This window comes from Mycteria americana, chromosome 27 (assembly GCF_035582795.1).
Source record: "Mycteria americana isolate JAX WOST 10 ecotype Jacksonville Zoo and Gardens chromosome 27, USCA_MyAme_1.0, whole genome shotgun sequence".
Classification (NCBI taxonomy): domain Eukaryota; kingdom Metazoa; phylum Chordata; class Aves; order Ciconiiformes; family Ciconiidae; genus Mycteria; species Mycteria americana.
Window position 1 is genome coordinate 2,179,804 of NC_134391.1, and position 15,896 is coordinate 2,195,699.

The window sequence follows — 15,896 nt, forward strand, 5'->3', positions numbered from 1 at the left end:
TGCTCATCATCTCGGACTCTTCTCGGTGCCTGTCCGGCTCGTTCTCCTAGCTGAGGGGTGGCTGCGCTCCCTGAGGTCTGCTTTTGCCATGGGATCTGGGGGGCTCACAGCAAGCAGCCTCTCCTGCTCTCCGAGCCTTGGCAAGACCCACGTCAGGGACCAGCCATCGACCCCGTTTCCCCATGGCTCCTCTCCCAGCCGGCGTGACACATCTGAGCCTGCAAAGAGAGTGGACTCGTGGGTCTGGGAGGACCCAACTGTGTCTGTGAAGAGGCTGGGAAGTAGGAGGGCAGTGGAGGAACAGCATCTCCAAGAGGGGTTTTGCAGATGGAGCAGTTGGAGAGCAGGCGTGATGGCCAAGTCCAGTGGTGGAGCAGGACTATGGCAGCAGCCTGTCTGTCTGCATGGAGGAGGGTGGGATTTAGCCACTGGAAGGGACTTTGTGGGCCCATGGAGACGAGCAGCAGCCACGCTGGAGGGGAATCTGTAAACGCACAATGTGCCCATGATATACCAGGCTCTTAGCTGTGCATTGCACATGGGCGCACGTGTCTGCCTAGGAGAAGACAGGTGGAAATTTGGGAGCCCTCTTCCAACGCAGAGGGGTCGGGAAGGAAATGACAGGCAGAAGGGTGAGTGCAGGGGGATGCTCATGGCTTTTCAAGGGGTCTTCAGGAGCCCAGCCTCTTGTGACTTCCCCTCAGAGGACAGCGGATGCCACTGTGGAGGACGGGCTCAGCTGGGCTCAGCATCAGCTCAGCTCAGTCAGGCCACTGCTCCTCGCTGCAGCTGATGGGCCTCGAGCAACCTTGCTCTAAAAAAAGCCCTCCCTCTCCCACGTCTGCTCTCTCAGCAGCGAGGTATTCGCCTCCTGCTCGCACTGCATGCTCAGAAGTCACCACGCTACCGCTTGGCCAGAGCGCTCCTTTGAGCGCACAGCAGTGGCTCTTATATTTAGAAATGACATCTCCCTCCCGCTCCCCACCATCAACCCTACCGCTCCCTCAGAAAGACGTGTGCCCCCATGGTGCTTTGCTGGGGTTGAGCTGGGCTTGAAGCAGAATTGAAAACAGCAGCAGGAGCAGCTGCAAATCTCCAAGCCAGGGGCCAAAAATGGTGAGGGAGGGCAGAGGGCTGGAGGGCTGGGAACTGGACCAGGCCTTTGGTGGCTATGAGCCCAGTTGGCTGTGTTGTGGCCTGGATGATGAAGAAGACAGGCTGCATCTTTCCCCCCTTCTTAGGAAGGCATTTTCAGCACGGCCAATGAGGCTTTGGTGTGCCAGCACCCAAATTAGCACATCTCAATCACCAAGCCACTGTGGACACCCTGCGTGGATGAGATGCAGGTGAAGGTGGCTGCATCTCTGACCCGTACCACTCCCTGGGGCTTCTCTGCTGGTGAGGGATGCCTCAGCAGGGTTTGTTGTGCCTGCAGGCCTCCGTGCCCTACACCAGCACCCGGGGAGCTTTGCTGAAGCCTTGCATGCAATAGCTCTGCTCGGACTGATGTTCCCTGGGGCTTTAGATCTGAGGAAGAGGTCTCCCCATGCACTTCTCCTCCTCTTGCCAGTTTTTGTGATGATGAAGGGTGCTGAGATGGTGTCTGGCCAGCCATACTGACAGTGGCTTTTTTCACGGGCAAGGTTTTGTTCCCCTGCGTCCCCCCCATTGCCCGCATGCACCTCCAAGATGAAGGTGAGAAGCATCACCTCCAGCCCTGCCTGCGAGCCCCCTGTTGGGAGGTTGGCTCCCACCCTCCTTCCCCCTTTCCTGACCATGCAGCCCTGCTGCTTTCTGCCTCTTCACTTGACATCACCCCAAGGCCATTTTGGGTGGGTTTGTTTTTCCAAGTGGATTACCCTGGAAGTGCTGAACTTCTAAATCTCACATATTGATCCAAAGCCAATTATGAGTGCACTGTGGGCCAAGGACACTTGCCCAAGTTTGAAGATCAATCATTACTCCATCCTCTTTTTTTTTTATCACCACTATTTAGACTCCTTCAACCCAGGAGTCCTGCTCCATCTTTTCCACCCATGCCTAAGTGTTCGCACATCTCTGGTGCCAGCAGTGATGATTCACGCCACCCTTCCCACCTTCCTCCTGGATCTCTGTGTCAACCCCTCCACCCTTCTCCTGACTCACAAAGCATCCACGACAGGACGGTGGGGAGGTCAGGATGGGAGCTTTGACCCTCCCAAATTGTCCCAAAGCAGCTTCATCCTCGTGCACAAATCCTGCATCCCTGACCGGGGGGCAGTCCAGCTAACCACGCATCCCCCTGCCAGGTAGGGCAAGGATTGATGGGGTCAACAGCATCCTCTAGAGAGTGGGATGGAGCCAGAGGAGAAAAAAATTGCAGTTCAGGTGCCTGCACCCCACCAGGTTCCACCTTCCTAGCTCAGCCCCAAGCTGCAACGATCCCCCAAACCCCTCCCTAAAAGAGGGACCCCCCCTCCAAGCACATGAGAGCACAGGGACCTTGAGGTTGCATCACTAAACCCTCCTCAAACCCTGAGATGTTGGAGGTGCATGACTCCACAGCAAACCCCAGCCTGCCGTTAGGCTATTTCTAGAAGACAGACAAGCCCTGGCCTTTCTTTGTCGGTTTTACTGGGTTAAAAAAAAATACTTGTGGTAGGAAACAAGCCGTACCTTCATAATGTAACCTCTCTCTTGAATCACTTCGGGTGCATCTAGGGAAAATTAGCTTAAAAATGGTTCTGGCTTACTGTTGTTTGCACTTTTCTTTCAAGCTGCCATGTTATCCAAACACTCTGGAAATCTCCCACGTCGTCTGTGCTCTGGGATGAACTGTAGCTGGTTTCTGTTGTTTAAAGCCTTTTATTTTCATTTTCTCCCTGACTTTCCAAAGCTTATTCAAGGCTAGAGAAGATGCAGATAGCTGGAAAGCCTTGCAGGAGCTCTGGGACCTCACTCCACATTCTCCCCAACATCAAGCCTAAGCCCTCCCCAAGTCATGTTTCACCCTTGGGTTACCACAGAAGAGAAACATCACAGACCAGGAAATACAAATATATATTTGAAAAGGAAACCGAAAGTGAGCGGCATGTGAAAGAAGCGTGCAGGAGAGGAGAGAAAGGGGAGAAAGAGGTTTATATCTGTCGATTTTCCGGCGGGTGCACTCCTTTGACTTCAGAGCCAAAGATGCTTCTCTTTGGTGGACATCATCTCCATGCCTGCCCCACAGAGACAGCTTGAGCCACCAGGGAATGATGGATCTCAACAAGGTGAATCCAGCACCTCTGGGGATGGAGCGCAGGGACTAAACCCAGTGATTGTGCAGAAAACAGGGAGGATAGCCGGGGCTGGGAGGGTCTGGACCCGGGGAGGATGTGCACAGGACCATGTAGACCCCTTTCCACCCATGCAAGCTCAAAGAAGACTGGACTGAAGACCCTTCTCCCACTGCATATTGGGCAGATGGGGGTTTTACAAGCCTCAGCTCCACTCTAGGCAAGTCTCTGAGTTCCTGCCAGTGCAGCTCCAAGGTTGGTTTAATCAGGTAAAGATAGTGGAGCTCCAAGGTTGGGTTTTAGCAGGCGAAGGTAGTGGAGCTCCAAGGTTGGGTTTTAGCAGGCAAAGGTATCTCATAACTCTGGAGATCCCCTCTGGGTTTCCCTCACAAGCCCAGGACATTTGAAACAGCACCTCTGTGTCAGCAGCCGGGTTGCATGTCAGTCTAGTGTCTGAGAGACACAAGAAAAAAAAAAAGGAGAAATTAGGAAACTCTGTTCTTCCCAGTGATGTTGAAAGGATATTGCATATTTGTATTGCAAGGCATGAACATTACAGGAATCTCAGGGTGAGGCTGTAGAGAAAACTGGGCGGAGCTGGTTTCGCCCCAGGGATACTGGAAACCTGCTGGGAGATGGTGTGTCCCACTGGGGACAGTTGTGATGTACTCCGAGCCACCCAAAAACAGATGCCCACAAACATGGTGCAAAACACCACGACAAAGAAGCCTCTTTTGGGGTCCTTCTTGGGGTGGGGAAGGAAGGCACCACGTGCTGCTGCACAGTTTGCAAGCCCATGTGCATGCACCCTATGTGGCAATACCTGTCCTGCCTGTCCCATCCTCTTGCTCTCTCCTCCCCGAGAAGATGCCGAGTCATGCCCCAGGGAGGAAAGCAGCCTCAGCTTCCCCTTTCCCCTGCAGCTTGGTCGTGGGGAGCTCAGCACTGCCTGCAGATTAGCATGGTGAGAAGGAGCTGGCTGGCTGAGGCTGCGGGTACCCTGCTCTTGCTGGGCTGGCTGGCAGGTAGGTGGCCAGGCAGGGTGTTTGGGAGTCACACCAGGGGGCAGCACCATGGGATGATGGGGAGTGGATTTTAAGTGGTCCCCTTGGGAAATCTCCAGAGAGAGAATAAGTCAAAGTGCCACCCAAGAGCCAAAATTGTGAGTTTCTGGAGCGATTTCTAAGGAGTCCAACAGTCTGAAAACACAGGATGGGCTTTCTGGAGTGTCTGAAGGTCCATCTCTGCTGTGGCAGGTTGTGGACAACCCTTGGCCAGTGACTTATTTTGCCAAGAGAGACATAAGGTGGCAGCTCCTACAGAGGGAATTGTATCCTTGCACTGATCCATGAGCACGGGGTTGGTCCCTCTTGGGGTCCAGGCATGCTGTGGTTGTCCCTGGCTGGGCAGGAGGGACAAGGCATCACCCAAAAGCCCCTTTTGCTCCTTGCCCGTGATTTCTGACCTCCTTGCTGAGGTCTGCAGGAAACTCTCCTCATCTTCTGCAAGCTTCCCCAAGGTTGCATCTCCAACCTCAAAAAGATGTCCTCTTCTAGACCAGCAGACCATCTCAGACCAACCCCTTCTGCTGTCCCACACAGGTGCTGGCGGGATGGAGCCAGAGACCTGCAGCTCCCCAGGTGAGTGCAGACAAAAAGTGTGGTTGGAAAAACCCTCCAGGTCCACATTGTAACATTGCTTATGTCCTTTGGATGGTGTCTCCTGATCCTGGAGTATCCAAAAAGGCAGCTCTGATCCTGGGGCTGGTGTTTCCTTTCAAGGTAGAAGGCAAACCAAAAGGAAAAAAGAGAAATCCACCATATAAATGCTTTTTGGTAGGGTGCGACATGAAAGATACCAGTTTTGCTAGGGAGGATTTTGGCGGAGGAAGCTGCAATTTTTAATTTCATGATGGAGCAGGAAATATTGGCTTGAAATTAAAGAAAACTAAAACATTCGCCTTTGGAAATACCACAATGAAGTGCTCTGTTGTCCCAGAATTTACATATTTCATCTGAGTCTTTTCTGAAATACTCAGCTTGGATGGAAAAAATTGTTTTGGTCACTAGAAACAATATTTTTCACTGTATTTACCCTCCTGTTTTTCTCCCACTGTGTTTACCTGTATCAGTGCAGACTCCTGAAATGAGCAGAGCTTTTGCTCTCCTATAGTCAAAGTATCTTCAGTCATCAGATGACTGAAAAACAGGCTCTTCCAATCTCTTCTTCCTTTTTTCCCCCAAAAAGCAGCTACAAGGTCAACACTGAGGTTGAAGAGCTGAAAAGCCATTGCTCACCAGTGCTCATATCTGCACCATCATGCCCCAACCACGTCTCTTTACTCTTCCAGGTGACTTTCCCCCTCCGGCACTCTTCCCAAATATCTCCTCAGCTCAGGAAGGTGACTTGATTCTTGCCCGGTGCCTTGTTTTTTCCCATGTCCCCATCACCCACATCTTCTTCTGCAAGAATGGGGTGGAGCTGGCAAACCACATGGTGGGAAAAGGCCAGTTCACCTCCACACTCGCCATCCAGCTCTCCGCAGAGAGCAGCGGCACTTACTCCTGCGGTTACCGGCGCCGGAGCAGCCTCGGACAGGTCATGCTTTCGAGGTTGAGTGTCCCATGGCTCCTGACCACTGGAGGTGAGTGGAGAAGGGCATGGGGAGGTTGATGCTGCCCCATATCAGGGACAGCCCTCAAAAAACCCCAGAAGTGACTGCCCCTGCTTGCATGGACTCAAGGTTCCTGCAGTGCCAACACAGTTGGGTCTTGACCAGCAAGACCAGTTCAGTGAAGGGATGCTCCCAGTTAACCCCACCAGAGTATCCTGGGTCCAGCCTAGGAGTAGCCACATGCCACCCAAAAACACCACTGCTTGGCCACACTTTGGCAACCCCTGCAGCATGGGGAGGAGGGGGCAGTTTTGGGCTGACCCCTTCTCCACGTATTTGTTGTCTAGGTGGGAAGGATGACCCGAGGAACGGCAGCATTGCTACCAACCTGGAGCTTCCAGCTGGAGGTAAGCATCTCTGGTTTTCTGGATGAAGTTTGGCCAAGCATCCTGGTTTCCAAGCTCCAAGGTGCCACCAATGATGCTACCAACTTCAGCTTGGCCAGACCCTGCAAATGGAAATTCCTCATTTTTTCTTCCTGGGGAGACCTTTACCACAAAGCAGCTGAGATACGTGCTGCAGTTCACTTCACCTTCCCATCACTCCCTGATGGGTGCCTGGGGCAAACCAGCTGAGGAAAGGACCAGTATTCCCAACCCTCTCCCAAGACCTGGATGTCCCTGGGTTGACCGTATCCCAAGACCTGGAGGTCCCTGGGTTGAGTACATGTTGCCATGAGCTCTCAGTGCAGGGAAAGGAAAGTAAATATGGGGCTTCATGAGGAAGAGCGCGGCCAGCGGATTAAGGGAAGCTTCTATCTCAGTGGAGATGCTCTGGAGATCCTTTCCCACCAACACAGAGGTGGCTCTGCAGGTTTCCGAGCATGACCAAAAATGAACCACTCGGCCCAGGACATGGTGGGGATGGTCCGGGGCTTGGCTTTACCCCTCCTTGGCCCTGTGGGACCCAGTGCTCCTCCTCACCACCATCTGCTCATCTGTTTTCTTTCTCCCAGGGCTGGGAGTCTCCGTCAGCCTGGCCTTTGCGGTCCTCTCCCTCCTGGCTCTGGCTCTAGGCATCCATCTCCTCCTGCAGATTGGTAAGAGAACCACCAGCCCCGTTGCGTGCTGCCCGTTAACCATGCCGCCGATCGGGGATTCACAGGTGCACACGCTAAAATTGAGCAAGATTAGGAGGCACTAAGTTGGCTTTGGGCCATCTGGGGGGGCTTTGGAAGCCCCCACCAAGGCATGGAACTGTGTGCACCTCATGGAGGCTCCTCTCTGCAGAGATGGTCCAACAACACCTATTGATCCATCACTATGTCTTGCTTGCAGAAAAGTCAGTCCAGCTGGCCAGGTTGAAGAGCTTCATGCCATGGTAGAAGATCACGGCATTTCACAAGTGCTGCGAAGGAAGAGATGTCCAGGAGCCCTCACAGCTGGAGGACCTGTTGCCAGACCAGAGAAATGGTCCAAGGTGCTGGGGGGTCCATGGCAAGGGCCACAGTGAATTGTCAGTTCCCCATGGCCGTGGCAGGGGGAAATTGGCCCAAGATGGTGTTCCTTGACTCAATGCCGCCTGCACTGCATCTCCAACCGCCGAAAGCAGCTGTCCAGCGCCCTGGGGACCCAACTTCTTCATCTGCAGCCCCAGAGACACAGCCCTCGGCCAAAACACACTGCCCAAGCCGGTTGCAGGGGAAGAGTTTGCTCCAGCTGTGAACATCACGGTGGCTCTTGGGTATAAATTAATTAAAAAGGTCCATTAATTAATAAGGTGGTTTGCCTCTGATTGTTGGCCCTTTGCGTTGGTCTCTGAAGGTCTCATAGATGCTTAATCCTCCACCAAATGGAGGTAGGAGCCTGAGTCCCATGCAAGTCTTGGCTGTAGACCTCGCCTTGCATGGTTGGAGCCCATCAAGACCTTGCCCAAAGGTACGTCCAGCGCTGGGACCTGTTGTCAGCAGCTCCCAAGTATGAGAGAGGATAGATCTGGCAGGTCTTCCCATCAGGAAGGTCCACCAAAGGTCCCATCTGATCCACCAGATGTTTGAGAAGGACTAAGGGGTGAAGGAAAAGGGGAAATTTTTTGTTTGGTCTTGTGTCACCCACCCCCTGTCTGGAGGGAGGGAGGCAGAGCAGGTGTCAGGTCATTGGAGAGGGGTGACATCTCTACATGGCTTTGCCCCGTCCTACCTCTCAGCTGCATCTAACCCTTCAGCCAGCGACCAAAAAGGCTTCAATTTGCATTTCAGAGCTCCCTCGCGCCCTTCTTCCCCACAAAACCCAGCAGACCTCGTCCTGCCCTCACCACTGCCTCAGCTAAACCACAGCCCCATTGACCCCTCATCCACCTCTGCTGTGCCACCGCATTGCTTTTTTTCCTCCTGGTTTGGCTACTGCTGCCACTTCCAACCACAAAGCAGAACAAATGAAAAGAAAAAAAGCCCCAAGTGAAATCTGTTCACTTGCAGGAAACATCAAGCCTAGAAGACGTCACAGTGAAACTTGACACAGCTCTTGGTAACCACCAACCTCTCATCAGATAACATGGCATGTGAAGAAGCCCAGAGCTGTTTTCTCCTCCTTCGCCGCACAGGAAGGAAAGCAGAACAAAAGAAAAGGGGTTTTTTTCGGCCCAGAAGAGATCTGCCTCACTACTTCCAGTGCTTGGCTGGAGGTGGTCCAGCTACACCAGGTTTTATCTCCAAAAATGTACCCCTCCAGAAATGTACCCAGAGGGATGGGCAGGCAGATGGATGGAGGATGCAGAGACAGGCTGGGTTAGGAGAGAGACGACTCATAGACTGGCACAATCACCATAGGAACATAGGGAATGGAAACGGAGGGATGGTCTGATAGATGTAGGGCTAGGTTAGATGTTTTGAACCCAACCTCCAGGTAGAAAACGTAATCCAAGGGGCTGCAGAAGAGGATGGCCAATGGGAAGGTGTCTGCCCCCTACACCAGGACCCCCAGGTGGCTACCAGCTGGACAAACATCAAAACTACCCAAGCTATAACTCAAATCAAAAAGAGCACCTTCAGTCAAGCAGGCTTCCACCAGGCATTGCATCCAAGCAAGCTCCCAAGCCCCAGGCACAGCACAGCCCACCCACAGGACCTTCAAACCACACTCCCCTTCCTTACCGCTCAACAGGGAGTCCTCCGAGCTGATCAAAAAGGGGATTAGGAGATAAAAGAAGCATCTTCCATCCTACCTGGGCTTCTTCCTCTCCTATCTTAGGGCAACAGAGCAGGAGTTTGGATGCACAATTGCTTTGCTCAACCATTTATTGAGGGCAGCAGGTTCTGCCTGGTGTTTAGAGCAACACAGACAAGGTATGTCCATCTCCATCTCCAGCTCCATTTTGGAGCGTGTGCAGAGAAGGGCAACGAAGCTGGTGAAGGGTCTGGAGCAGAAATCTTATGAGGAGCGGCTGAGGGAGCTGGGACTGTTTAGCCTGGAGAAAAGGAGGCTGAGGGGAGACCTTATTGCTCTCTACAACTACCTGAAAGGAGGTTGTAGAGAGGTGGGGGTCGGTCTCTTCTCCCAGGTAACAAGTGATAGGACAAGAGGAAATGGCCTCAAGTTGCACCAGGGGAGGTTTAGACTGGATATTAGGAAATTTTTCTTCACCGAGAGGGTTATCAAGCATTGGAACAGACTGCCCAGGGAAGTGGTTGAGTCGCCATCCCTGGAGGTATTTAAAGGACGTTTGGATGAGGTGCTTAGAGACATGGTGTAGTGGTGGTTTTTGGCAGTGTTAGGTTTATGGTTGGACTCGATGATCTTAAAGGTCTTTTCCAACCTATATGATTCTGTGATTCTGTGATTCTGTGATCCCTTCAGCTGATGCTGCCCAAGGCTAATGGGTGGTGCCACCTTTGGATTCAGAGGAGGAACTATCTTGATTCTCCATGATGACTTTGATAACCAACTTTGCAGCACTGGACATGGTGGCCATAACCCGCATGTTGCCAGCAGAGACCACGGTGGCCTCCTGGCAAGCGCCAAGCTTGACTTGGTGGAACATGGTGTCCTTGCCAGTGCTGGCGGGTTGAGTATTATACATCCTGGTGTAGATGTCCTCCAAGTTGCCAAGGTGGACTTTGTGCAGGGAGATCTCCATGGCTACCTTCACATAGAAAATGTTGTAGCTCAAGGGGTTGGAGAAGAGGATGGACAGCGTGAAGGCGTCTGCTTCGTACACCAGGACCCCCACGCACCCCCAAAAATGGATCATGGAGCTGGCGAACTGGCAACTCTATGTGACACCTGGTGGGATCCTGGGGCTGGGCAGCATGGAGCTATAGGCGCTGAAGCAGTAGCTCCTGGAAGGAAAGCACAGGTGAGGAGGAAAAGGGAATGGGCTTACGAGGGAGATGGTCCCAACTATTGGGAGATGGTCCAACTTGGACCTTCTGCCCGAATCCTAGAGGGGTCCCCTTCTGGCAAGGGGTCTTCCATCCCCTGCCCCCTCCTCACAGCATTACCTGGGGTTGTACCAGGTGACATCCTGGGTTTTGTTGGTGATCTGGAACTCCACACTCTGCTCAAAGAATTTCCACACAAACTTCCCACTCATCTCCCGTGTCTTCCCCACAGCTCCGGGCAGCTGTCTGGTGGGAAGAAGGTGGTTTTGGAGCAGAAAAATCAAGCTGCTGTCAAGAAAAACAACTTTCTGATAACACCTGTGCAAAGTCCTCCTTGGACTTGATGATCCTTATGGGTCCATACCTCGAGATATTCGAAGTCCTTGCCTGGGCAGGGTGCACGTGTGTCAATATTACAACATGATAGTGCTGGATCCAAGGAAAGGGCATTTTTTGTGTACCCAGTGCTGCTCTTGCAATTGCAGAAGGAAAACGGCAAGGGAGGAGGACACACGTGTGGACATCAACAAATACTTGGGCAGGAGGTGAATATTAATGCAAATATTTATTTTCTACTGGCCGGGCACCTTACCTCTGCTGCACCTCCTTGCACGGGCAATAAATGCCTCAAAGTGCTCCGAGACAAATCTTCTTGTGGATGATGGGGTGGTGGGGAGCGCAGGGAGGAGGGCAGGACTCTCTTCATGGTGGTTCTTCCTGATGTTCGGCCTTGGCAGGGCCCTTCATGCATCCCAAAGGAGATATTATAGGCCCACTTTATAGTCTTACTTCAGTCCATGGGAAAGCTATTGAACGAATCCTCCTGGGGGCTATCACAAGTCAAATGAAGCATGTGATTGGGAAAAGCCAGCATGGATTCACCAAGGGCAAATCGTGCTTGACACACCTGATCGCCTTCTACGACAAAGCAACCTGCTCGGATGATGTGGGGGCAAGCAGTGGACATTGCCTACCTGGATTTCTCCAAAGCTTTCAATACGGTTTCCCACAGCCTCCTCCTAGAGACTCCTGATGCGTTACGGTCTAGACAAGCAGTCCGTGCGGTGGGTGGGGAACTGGCTGACAGACCGCACCCAGAAGGTGGTGGTAAATAGCTCCTTTTCAAACTGGCAACCTGTCACAAGTGGGGTCCCTCAGGGATCGATATTGGGCCCAACACTGTTTTAATATCTTCATAAGTGGATCTGGATGATGGGATCAAGCGTACCCTCATGAAGTTTGCCGATGATACCAAGCTGAGTGGGGAAGTGGATACTTCGGAAGGGAGATCCACCCTGCAGGAAGACCTGGATAGGCTGGAAGAGTGGGCTAACAAAAACCTTATGAAGTTCAGCAAAGATAAATGTAAGGTCTTACACCTGGGAAAACATAACCCAGGAGTGCAGCACAGGCTGGGATCTACCCAGCTGGGGAGCACCTCTGTGGAAAGGGACCTGGGGGACAACAAGCTCAAGATGAATGAACAGTGTGCTGCTGTGGCAAAGAAAGCCAACAGGATGCTGGGTTGCACCAGCAGAGATAAAGAAGTCATTATCCCACTCTGCTCAGTGCTTGTCAGGCCACATCTGGAATACTGTGTTCAGTTTTGGTCCCCGCTATTCAAAAATTATGTAGACAGGCTGGTGAGGGTCCAGAGAAGCACCACAAAGATGATCAAAGGACTGAGAAGCCTGCCATATGAGGAAAGGCTGAGAGAACTGGGTTTGCTCAGCCTTGAGAAAAGAAGGCTTAGGGGAGACCTTATCACCATGTTCCAGTATTTAAAGGGTGGCTACAAAGAAGATTTTACAAGGAATCACATGGAAAAGATGAGGGGTAATGGGTACAAGTTACTCCTGGGGAGAATCCGATTGGCACAAAAGGAAAATTTTTCACAATGAGAACAATCAGCCATTGGAATAATCTCCCCAGGGAAGTGGAGGATTCCCCAACATTGGACACTTTTAAGATTCAGCTGGACAGGGTGCTGGGCCATCTTGTCTAGAACATGCTTTTGCCAAGAAAGGTTGGACTAGATGATCCTTGAGGTCCCTTCCAACCTGATATTCTATGATTCTATGATTCTATGATTCTATCATCCCTTGGGAATTTGAGGGGGGCAGGCAGGTGACAAAACCTCCCCAGGTGGAAAGCTCAGGTATCTCCAGGCACCTCCATGATGCTGCAAGAGCCTTCTCCACCCCTTAGGTAGAGCCAGGGCAGGCAGGTGCACAAGCTTGAGGTCTGGTTTTGAGGTCCAAGCTTGGAGACCCCAAGTGCATGGACAAAACTTCATCTTCCCTCTCTCCAGCCCAAGAAATAAGTCCATTGAGTCCTGGGTGACTTTCGCCCCAAAAGCCATCCTGATCCCCAGCCATCCACCCAGTGCCCACAGATGACCAGAGCCCGTGGCAGTACTTATTCGCACAAGAGCAAAACCACCTCTCCTGCAGATGGCGTACAGCCTTTAAAAACCTCATGAACAAATCCTCCCCAGTGGGCTGATGTACAAAAATAGGAATCGATAGGTCTATCATTGCAAAAAAGAAGTCTTGACACGCCGCATGCTTCGCGGTAGCCCGGCCACGGTGGCACCAACGACACATCCACGCCTGGTCCCACCAGCTTCACATCAGGAAAAGCCCCCTGGGAAAATCAGCCCCACAGGAGGGGATGGCGAAGAAAACCTGAGCCATCCTGAGGAGCTCCGAGCAGCCGGCCAGGCTGCAGGAGCTGCCAAAGAAACGCACCCATTTCTGGTGCATCTGCAGGGTGCTGAAGTCACTGCTGCTCCTGCAGTCCTTCAAGAAGGTGGTCAGGTGGCAGAACTGGTCGAAGCACTTGCTGTCATCCACCATGACCCCGTGGTCCACCAGGTACTTGATGCACGCCTCCACCTCCACCCACGTCGGTGGTGCCCGTAGCTGCATCCACTGGAAACGGAAAAGCTCCCCAAACGGCCTCATCTGAGCATCCAGGTAGTCAAAGAACGCCACGTAGAGGGTCTGGACGTGGTGGCAGAAGGTGTTGCACTCTCCAACCCTCCCGGCTGCCTGCTGCTCTGCCAGCAGCTCCTTCACCCGCAGCGACATGAAGCCATGGGCTTTGCGCTCCAGGAGGGTGCAGCGGATGGAGGAGAAGACACCCAGCACCTCGCAGGGCGAGTTGTCCTCCCTCGCCAAGGTCCTGAGGTGCATGTCGAAGACGGCCACCTGCGAAGCCATGTGCTGTAGGTAGATCTCGCTGAAGTCGTCCTCAAAAAAGGCCCGGATGGCGAAGGGGGGGTGGCTGAGGGAGAGGAAGAAGGACTTCAATGCTGGGAAGACTTGCAGCAAGTGGGTGATGGCCGGCAGCAGGAGCAACCAGGGTATCCTGGCATGGTGGAGCAGCCGCTGGTACTCCCTCTTGGCAAACTCCAAGAAGTCCTTGAGCGGTTCGGTGCAGACGGCATAGACAGAGACGTAGGTGTAAATCTTCCAGACAAGGGACTGCAGGTCCACCTCCAGGGTGTCTGCCCCATGCTGGATGCAGTTGCTGAGGAGGTGCATGGGGCAGTCGGTGGCAATGAAGACCCCTTCCAGCAGCTGCTGCAAGCCGGACACCTCAGCCAGACCCTGGGTGCAGCACCCCAGCCCCCCCAGCATGGTGTTGGGGCTCTCACCTACAATAGCCACGCACCGCTGCCGCAGCCCGTGACTCTCTAAGGCCTCCCACACCAGCACGGCAGCACCGGGGGCCAGCTCACCTGGCAAGGGCTCCACACCGATCATCCTGCTCTGCACGCCGCCCCGCTTCCAATCAAAATAGCGGATCTGGATGGGGAAGGAGGTCCCCGCATTGCCAGCGCCCAGGGCCACCCCACAATAGGGGATACCGTCCAGCAGGTCCACCCCACAGTCCAACGCGAAGGGGGCCAGTGCCTCGTCCAGCCTCACCTCCGTCTTGATTTGCAAGCCCAAGACATCTAAGACGGGGTCAGGTGTTTTGGAAAAGCCAGGTGAGCCAGCCAGGGGCTCGCACCAGTCCTGGAACACAGCAGTGGAGAAGCCCAAAGGTGTTTCGGCAGCAGTGGTGGCGGCAGCGGCATCAACGGGCTGGCAGTCGGTGGGGAGGAAGCAGCCCGGCAGCTTGGCCACTGAGGCATCCCCCATCCTCTTGTGTTTCATGGACTGGACATGGGCCTCCAGGTCGAGGGCGCCCTTGTTGGCCACAGAGACGTAGGTGCCCTCCCGGCACACCAAGCATTCGGCCTCCCATCTCTCCGGCCCACGCGGAAGCAGGGGTACTTCGCCTGGAGCTCGTCGGTGAACTTGCATTTCCGTTTCGGCATGGTATGGGGCAGACGGGGCTTAGCCTGAGGGGAAAACATAGGAGAGGGAAAATTTGAACAATTTTTACGCCATGCCAAGGATGCGAATCTCCCGTAGGAGCTCCTCTCCTGTCTCCTACCTGTCGCCCAGGTGGGGATGCTCGGATGCCCAGCAGCACCGCAAATGCACCCCAGATCCTGAAAAAGCCCGAACATAAAGAGCCTGTACTGCAAGAGCCGTCCCTGAACAGACACGGGGTGTGGGAAGCTGGGATGATACGGGGAGCGTGGCTCAGTGCTCGTGATATTCTTCCTGAAACAGGGAGCATGGCTCAGAGCCCATAATATTGCCCCCCAAATGGAGAGCTTGGCTCAGTGCTCATGATGTTCCCCCAAAATAGGGAGCACAGCTCAGTGCTCACGATATTCCCCCCAAAATGGGAAGCACGGCTCAGCTCTTGTGATATTCCCCTTGAAATGGGGAGCACAGCGATATTCCCCCAAAATGGGGAGTACGGCTCAGTGCACGCAATAAAAGAAGAAAAGAGGGTGGGAAAGAATGAAAATAGGGGGAAAAGAAGGAAAGAAGGGGGAAAAGAAAGAAAAGAGGGGGAAAAGAAAGAAAATAGGGGGGGGGGAAAGAAGAAAATGAGAAAAGAAAGAAAGATGGGGAAAAGAAGGAAAGAAGGGGGAAAGAAGGAAAGAAGGGGGAAAGAAGGAAAGAAGGGGGAAAGAAGGAAAGAAGGGGGAAAGAAAAAGAAGGGGAAAAGAAGAAAAAGAAGGGGAAAAGAAGAAAAGAAGGGGAAAAGAAGAAAAAGAAGGGGAAAAGAAAACAAAATAAGGGGGAAATAAAAAAAATAAGGGGGAAAGAAGAAAAATAAGGGGGAAAGAAGAAAAATAAGGGGGAAAGAAGAAAAATAAGGGGGAAAGAAGAAAAATAAGGGGAAAGAAGTAAAGAAGGGGAAAAGAAAGAAAATAGGGGGAAAAGAAGAACAATAGGGGAAAAGAAGTAAGGAAGCAGGAAAAGAAGAGGGGAAAGAAAGAAAACAGGGGAAAAGAAGGAAAATAGGGGGAAAAGAAGAACAATAGGGGAAAAGAAGGAAGGAAGCAGGAAAAGAAGGGGGGAAAGAAAGAAAACGGGAAAAGAAGGAAAATAGGGGGAAAAGAAGGAAGGAAGTAGGAAAGAAGGAAAGAAGGGAGAAAAGAAGGAAAATGGGAAAAGAGGGAAAAGAAGAAAAATAGGGAGAAAGGAAGGAAGGATGTGGGAAAAGAATAAAAATAGGGGGGGGAAGAAGGGCAATAGGGAAGGAAAGAGAGGAGCAAAGAGGGCAGGGAGGG

At 52.7% G+C, this 15,896-nt stretch overlaps 1 protein-coding gene and 1 long non-coding RNA gene across 3 annotated transcripts; one reads left to right on the forward strand and one right to left on the reverse strand.

The window, feature by feature from the left end:
• Positions 1 to 2,923: 2,923 nt before the first annotated feature.
• Positions 2,924 to 15,112, reverse strand: LOC142421200 (uncharacterized). 2 transcript variants are annotated; one of them, XM_075525761.1, is made up of 4 exons: positions 14,699 to 15,112; positions 10,842 to 14,603; positions 10,370 to 10,495; positions 2,924 to 3,710 (listed from the first exon to the last, which is right to left on the reverse strand). In XM_075525761.1, the coding sequence occupies exon 2, from the start codon at positions 14,563 to 14,565 to the stop codon at positions 12,877 to 12,879; it is 1,689 nt and encodes a 562-aa protein (XP_075381876.1). In that variant the 5' UTR covers positions 14,566 to 14,603; positions 14,699 to 15,112; the 3' UTR covers positions 2,924 to 3,710; positions 10,370 to 10,495; positions 10,842 to 12,876. The 2 variants fall into 2 exon arrangements, with proteins under 2 accessions (XP_075381876.1, XP_075381875.1); XM_075525760.1 differs by lacking the exon at positions 2,924 to 3,710 and adding an exon at positions 9,722 to 10,207.
• Positions 4,197 to 5,743, forward strand: LOC142421206 (uncharacterized). Its single transcript, XR_012778854.1, has 3 exons — positions 4,197 to 4,282; positions 4,859 to 4,897; positions 5,608 to 5,743. It is a non-coding gene; the product is annotated as an uncharacterized LOC142421206 (long non-coding RNA).
• Positions 15,113 to 15,896: the final 784 nt, after the last annotated feature.

Coding starts and splice junctions, on each gene's coding strand:
- LOC142421200 (XM_075525761.1), bottom strand. CDS start 14,565: ATGCAAGTTCACCGACGAGCTCCAGGCGAAGTACCCCTGCTTCCGCGT.